Source organism: Lolium rigidum, chromosome 6 (genome assembly GCF_022539505.1).
Source record: "Lolium rigidum isolate FL_2022 chromosome 6, APGP_CSIRO_Lrig_0.1, whole genome shotgun sequence".
NCBI classification, from domain to species: domain Eukaryota; kingdom Viridiplantae; phylum Streptophyta; class Magnoliopsida; order Poales; family Poaceae; genus Lolium; species Lolium rigidum.
This window is the reverse complement of record NC_061513.1, coordinates 293821871-293829220: the sequence shown is the minus strand read 5'-3', so window position 1 is coordinate 293829220 and position 7350 is coordinate 293821871. Positions and strand designations below refer to the sequence as shown.

The following is a 7350-nucleotide window of genomic DNA, read 5'->3' as shown; positions in this document are numbered from 1 at the left end:
ACCAATGATGTTGACAAACCTCAAACTAGGGCTTCAGCTGAACTTATCACTGCAAGCATCAACATGTACTACCTCTGTCCATTTTTAGACGTCAAAAATTTGTCTAAATTCAAATGTATCTAGACACTTTTTAGGCATAGATATATTCGAATTTAGACGAATCACTAGACATCTATTAAAAGGACGGAGGGAGTACATTTAATCCCCCGTCAGGTAGACCATCCTTCTCAAGTATCTGAACACAAGTAACTGGGTCGGGCCCAAAGCATCATCCAAATTATGACAAGGACAACCTAATTATAAGTCTCAGAATACCCCACAAAAATCTAACAAGATTCCGAAGATCACAAAGGGACACGATATGAATATATGATCTGCCTCTCTTGGAGGAGTTTACATTTGAAGCTGCTCAGGGAACAGCTGACACCCAAGAATGTAGCATGGTACAACATTGTAAAGTTCTGACACATATATATGCCGTCCGGGCTTTTCACGGTGCATAATGACACATAATTTAACCTCCAGACAGAATTCTCTAGCAACAAGTGGTGAAGCCTCTCTACAAAAGCTACCTACGGAGAAGGCTGGCTGTTCGTGTGACACTTCCTCTTCGACGGGGGGATATTGCTTACAAAAACAGTGAGACGGTGATCCAAGGTGTCATGGATTGACATTGTCCTGCTTGGTACAGTACTATGAGCTGAGGTGGAAGATTTGACAGTCAGGTTTGTAGTTGCTCTTCGAAGCGGCCTGCTCAAACTTCTTCAATGGCCCTTCATTCTCTGTTAAGCCAGTCTGGATGAAGTAGCGCGTCCACCATGAATTACTCCGCAACTTTGCCTGTCATCAAAACAAATACCACATGTTTCATCAATGAAGGGCTCTATGTTGTTACGCAGGGTAATCTTCACAGCCTTAGTCAGGTACAGTTTGCTCTATAAGTTCTGGAATATGTAAACACTTGCACTGCATCACCTACACTGTGAAATCTCCCCCAACAGTAGCCCCTAATGGACAGCCTAACAGACTTGGCAATATGCAAAACTCATGTCCAACAGTATGTCAGAAACTTGGTTAACATGTGAGATAATCAGACACAACTTAATTATATGATGCCACATATCCAAAGAGAAAAATGTCACATAAGCAATATTATTAATGCAATAAACGAGAAGCACAAATCCTCAACTATTATTAATCTATAGGGTTAACACGGAACTCTACAATGGTTTATATGTTTCCTTTTGGACCATGAGCATGAAATGTGTTCGATTTGTTTATCTCGAGTTCTGTAAAATGGATATCATTAACTCAAGTCATATAGGAAACATTTCTTGATGCCAGCAATAAGAAGTAATTTGCACTTACTGGTCTTCCAAATTTTGGTAGTTCAGAAACCTTAGCCTTCTGCTGGCCTGGATTGCCTGGATAAGAGAAATGAAAATAAATATTAGCACGGAAATCTCATAGGATCCATCATATACTAATAATGTACATATAATACACAGCTAATAACCATTTATCAATACTACAGTACAATAAATGCAAATGTTAAACCCTGCTACTATTCCGTAACTAGTCATAAAAGAGGGGCGTTTTGGGCCAGTCAACTTTCTACAGTTCGGCATTAGTATCTTTACAAACATCTATACTTAACACAAAGGAGTTATATGAATGGAACTGAAGACTTGGTTCAGTAAGCACTTCAATAATACTATAACTGTTAAATTCTATAAATATATATGACAGAAACAACACTGTTTTGTGACTCAATAATGATATTATCAAAAGTAAGTATCAGGGGAGCCATCCACAGGGCTCTAACATCAAATAACTTGTGCAGCAAAGGGATAATAGTAGAGCAGTCTAAGGTATCACTGTTCAAATTCCAGTAGTCACCTGAAGACTTAAATCATGCTACATACTCTACAGACCTGGCGCTATCACTGATTCCTACTCTAAAGACCTAGAGTTATCACTGATTCCACTAGCACATCAAGCATTTAAATATGGGTACCTTCAACACCAAAAGGATATTGACACTCATGGCGTTGGACTAGTTACACCTAGAAAACTCCAAGTTCCAGCATGTTGAAGATAAGGTTTTTAAGAGACTTTTAGTATGTTCATTGAGTAAAGAACAGTATCCACAATATACAGTGTTAATATACATACAGTTACATTTTAAGAACAGCACTTGGCAAGCATTGGCAGGATTAGAGATTATTGCACAAGCACATAAACAGTAAGGAGCCCTTTCTTTAAATGTCAGATATACCTAAGAAGAATATCAGTACTTTATCACTTATCACAAGTTCTAGGTCTAAAAAAACTAGCATAGGATATCATTTTAGGAAAGAGATAATATTTTACCCAGATAATCAACAAATACATTCTGTGAAGCAAAGGTCCTTCAACAAATCAGAAAGTAAATTGCTGAAAATTAAAAAAAAAAAAAAACAGAATAGAAAGACATACCGGTAAAGATGACAAGGCCATTTGTGGACACCCTTGCTAAATCAGGAAGTGTTTTGTTCAGATACCTTGGGGTCAGATAATCCAAAGCATCTGACACAACAACAAGGTTAAAAGAATCTGGGCGGTATGGAAGAGTGAACTTAATGTCAGACATGCGGACAAAGCCCTTGCGCACAAGGCTTTTGCAGCTACTATCAGCATCCTCCAAATCATAAGGCTCCACCCCCCATGCTTCGACCTTCCCTTCTTTCAACAAGTTTGAAACTACTGTACAACTATCAGGGCCTACATGGAGAACCTTCTGCATATCACTGCCGTACGCCTTTTTAAGATAAGGAAGTGCCTGGATAACTTCTGATGTGCAAGAACCTGGATGCAAGTGCAAAATAAGGAGGTAAAGGATGAGCATACAATTCAGCCAAGTAATAATAGTAAAGGGAACCACTAGTAAGACACAATAACACAATCAGATAAGCAAAACATTAATCTTCACTGAAAATCAGGCCCACAGAAAATCTGCATTGGCCTTTAAAAGCCTCCTATTTAACCCATTTCTGAAATATTTTCATATTTTTATAATAGCGGATTATCCACTATTCTGAAGATTATGATAACACAGTAAACAAAGAAAACTATATTCCCTATTCACAAGGATATTTGCTATTCACAATTGGTTGTCTTTCTGAAAAAATAAAGACAAGCCATAGACAACCAAACTAGGAAACAAGAGAAACAGTCCAAATGCAGTGTAGACGCAGGACATTCCTATGAACAAATCAGCAAGCATAATGTGGACGTGAAGTGTGAGCACTGATGTGCTATTGTGGCAGTAAACAATGATAAGGCAACATAACATAGTATCTGCTACTTTGTTTCATGAATTCTAAGATCATGAAGTAACAATTATACAGCAACAGAACATAGTGTGTTCAATGTGTATTATTCTATTTGTAGCGTGGAAGCACGAAACCACAACTGGTCAGCATATTATAGCGAGAGTAGCCTTGAGAGCACACAGGAAAAATAACATTTTGAAGGTAGACTGTTGAACTGGCAAGTCGAGATGGACAATTCGGAAACTTGCATCAGGTTACTCTATAATTAATAATAGTAGGAAGTGGCTTGACAGGTACACAGAAGAATTATATACCTTCAGCCCTGGTCACGGCTTCCCTGCTTGTAACGGTTACACCTGGCAACGGAGGAAGAGTCAAAACAAAAAGTATTAGACCAAGACATTTACATCAATCTCGCTGAGAGCAGATCACAGCTTGGTAGCTTGGCATCAGAAAAGCGATGCACACCAGAAGGGCATGTACTATTTGAATACGACACAAGGAGTTAATTTTCAATGAACCGTTGCGTATGCATGGTTAATCCAGAAGTGGTAGGTACAGGACAAACAATCGGTGTTGTTACAGGCACACCTACTCTCAAATGCAGTGTTTGAGTTGCTACTTAATAATAAACTAAGTTGAAACTTGAAAGCAGAGCATACGAGTTTAGAAGAATAAGCAGAGCTGCTACATGTCACTGTTGGCTGTTTTTCAGGCAGTTTGCCATCTACACACGGAACAAAAAAAAAGGGTATGCATGGTGCGAGCTTGAGGCACTACCTGAGCCGCTGTTGAAGTAGGCGATGAGAACAATGACACCCTGCGAAGGAAGAAAACAGGCAGCCGTCAGCGTCAAGCAAGCAGACGAAAGGGGGGAGAAATCCTAAAGAGCCAACATCGTTACTAGTATTTTTGTAGTACCAGTACGAGCAGCGCGATTGTGAGCACCGGCGGCGAGCGCGACTTTGGGTGGAGCAGGCCGGCGACGGTGGGCAGGCCGCCCTCGGAGGCCCGGCGGCCGGGGTTGACCGACCTCCTCGACATCCCCCGCGCGCGCGCTCCTCGGGCCCCGCCAACCGCCCTGATGATCCCGTCCAGGAAGGGAAGGGAGGAGGCTCTCCCCCGCGCTCCTCGAGCACCTGGATAGCAGTCACAATCCCTCGCGTCAGATTGAAGAAATCGCAAAATCCCCTCAACGCCGCGCGCCCGGAATCCAACGAGTGTCGGCGGCCACGCGCAATGGCGAGCTCGTCGGCGGTCCGGCGACGGATTGGGCTGGAGGGTGTACCTGTAGCGGCGGAGGGGGTGCCGGCGGCGGCGACGCTAGGGTTGGGCCGGATCTGGGAGCGTCGGCGCGGGGGGATCGGAGTGGAGTGGGGGGGGCGAGTGGGTGGCGATCCGACGAGATAGGGACCGATGTTGGAGTGGGATTATTATTTTGTTGGTTGGGGAATTAAATCTCAGTTTATTTATGTGACCGTATGTATATATACACGCTCAGGCGCGGCGTTGATTAGCTCGGGAATTAGTGGGATTTGGCCGGATCACGAGGCGCATTGGATTCGGGGATGTCGGTCGCGCATCTCGCTCTCGCTGACCGCTGGGGCCGTCGTCGCGCTGGTTCAATTCCGTCGCTGCACGAGCAGGGTGGGTGCTCTCCGGCCGAACCAAACCCGTCCCGCGCGCTGGGCGAGTCAAAACGGTGGGCCAAATATGTTGACACCGGTCCAAACAAACCTACTACGGAGTACTACTCTACCGTCGGTGCGCCGGGGCCACCAACACTACTACTCCCTCCGGTTAATATTAATTGACTCTAATATGAATGCATCTAGACATAATTTAGTTTACATACATCCATATTAAAGTCAATGAATATGAATCGGAGGGACTACTACGTTAGGATGGTGCCTTTGTTTCCGGAAGAAAATGTAAGCATTCTCTTCGGTCGAAAGCGCCAGCCAGCTGGTGACGCAAGTATATCTTTCTAAAGACACCATAAAAGAAGGTAATAATGTTCTTCCTAGGTGAAAGACGCGACGGAAAGTGGAGTAACTACATTTGCCCATGCTACCATAGAACGACACAACATTATCCACCCACCCACCCCCCCCCACCCTCCTCTAAAAAAGCAGCAACTTTTTGTTCTAAGCATTTCTACCGATGAATTACTATGAAAAAATAATGTCAAAACATTTAAAAAGTTGCTGCCACAAAATTTTAAAAATAAAAGAAAAAATGATCGGAACACTTTCACGTGCACTCATCCTCCGTGACCGGGCCTCGTGCTATTTCGAGGGCGCCACAGACATGCTACGGGCAACGAGACCAGAAGAGGAAATCACCGCTTGGTTCCTCGACTCGTCTACTCGCATTATCATTAATGTTAGAATCCTCTTTGAGGCCGTCCTGAACATCCTCGATAAGTACACAACCTTAACCCTAACCCCTCAAAAAAACAACTAGGATTGATTGGGATATTGTGAACTAGATCAACAAGGAGTTTGAATCAACAAAGGATGCCAAGGACTTGGGCATGTTTGATTGGGCAGGCGGACGCGGCGTTGATTAGCGAGGGATTTAGTGGGATTGGCCCAGATCACGATGTGAATTAGATTCGGGGATGTCGGTCGCCGCGTCTCGCTCTCGCTGACCGCTGGGGCTGTCCTCGCGCTGATTCAATTCCTGCGCTGTCGCTCGTGTCGAGCTATGACCGGATTTGTTGACCTGGCGTGACACCGGCACCGGTCCACAAAACACTACTGGTCAGTAACATTCCACCGAGAAAAAACCTAGCCGCCTCCACTTCAGGCTCCTCCATAGACCGGTTCCCCCTCCTCCGGTTGACTTCGTCGGCGTCGGGAGAAGTGGTGGACCCGATCTATGTGTGGAGTCCTCAACAAAAGTACTAGCGTTTTCAGTAATTTATGCTAGGGTTTTCGGTAGCCGTCTTCTTGCTTGCTGGTTTCCCCTCGATGAAAACAGCTATTAAATATCTTTTAGACTTCATTATTTTGTAGTTGTTGGAGATAGCTCATGTGTCTCTGCCATGTATTATTTGTTACTATTACGTTGGGGCAAAGTACTTTGATTGTGTTGTGCAGGTTTCACGTTGGCGCCGGAATCCCTGGTGTTGCGCCGCACTACACTCCGCCGCCAACAACCTTCACGTGTTCCTTGACTCCTACTGGTTCGATAACCTTGGTTTCTTACTGAGGGAAAACTTGTCGCTGTACGCATCACACCTTCCTCTTGGGGTTCCCAACGAACGTGTGTCTTACACGCCATCAGTGTTGCTTCAAAACCTTCTATTAAGAATCTATTGCTTTATGAGTTAACTCTTATGCAAAAAAAATTTATGCTTGTCTTGAAAGTACTATTCATAAAAAGTTTTTGCTATATGATTCAGTTGTTTAGTCATTACCTATTTGTTAGCAAACTATAGACCATTGTTTTGAGTCACTTCATTCATCTCATATGATTTACAATGGTATTGATCAAGATTATGTTGGAAGCATGTGACTTCAGAAATTATTCTTTTTATCGTTTACCTACTCGAGGACGAGTAGGAACTAAGCTGGGGATGCTTGATACGTCTCTAACGTATCTATAATTTCTGATGTTCCATGCTTATATTATACCAATTGCTACATGTTTTATATACACTTTATATCATTTTTATGCATTTTCCGGAACTAACCTATTAACAAGATGCCGAAGCGCCAGTTCCTGTTTTCTGCTGTTTTTGGTTTCAGAAATTCTACACAGGAAATATTCTCGGAATTGGACCCCACGAAGACAGAAGTCAATATTTTACCGAGACGGACCCAGAGAGCCAGAGAAGGGCCGGAGGGGGGCCAAGGGGCCCCCACACCATACCTGGGCGCGGGCCCACCCCTGGCCGCGCCACCAGGTGGGGAGGGCACCCTGGGGCCCCTCCAAGGCTGCCCTTCCGCCTATATATTCTCCCAGATGCGAAAACCCTAAAGATATCAGTCATATTCCACGAAAAGTTACGTAGACGCCGCCTTCGCGA

The 7350-nt window shown here is 43.9% G+C and overlaps 1 protein-coding gene across 2 annotated transcripts; it reads right to left on the bottom strand.

The window, feature by feature from the left end:
* Positions 1 to 340: 340 nt before the first annotated feature.
* On the bottom strand, positions 341 to 4358 carry LOC124660889 (probable pectin methylesterase CGR2). Of its 2 annotated transcripts, none has more exons than XM_047198728.1 (6): positions 4236 to 4358; positions 4091 to 4134; positions 3629 to 3693; positions 2479 to 2847; positions 1369 to 1424; positions 341 to 840 (listed from the first exon to the last, which is right to left on the bottom strand). In XM_047198728.1, the coding sequence occupies exons 1-6, from the start codon at positions 4356 to 4358 to the stop codon at positions 694 to 696; spliced, it is 804 nt and encodes a 267-aa protein (XP_047054684.1). In that variant the 3' UTR covers positions 341 to 693. The 2 variants fall into 2 exon arrangements, with proteins under 2 accessions (XP_047054684.1, XP_047054685.1); XM_047198729.1 differs by having other exon boundaries at positions 3629 to 3670; positions 4095 to 4134.
* Between the last annotated feature and the right edge of the window lie 2992 nt (positions 4359 to 7350).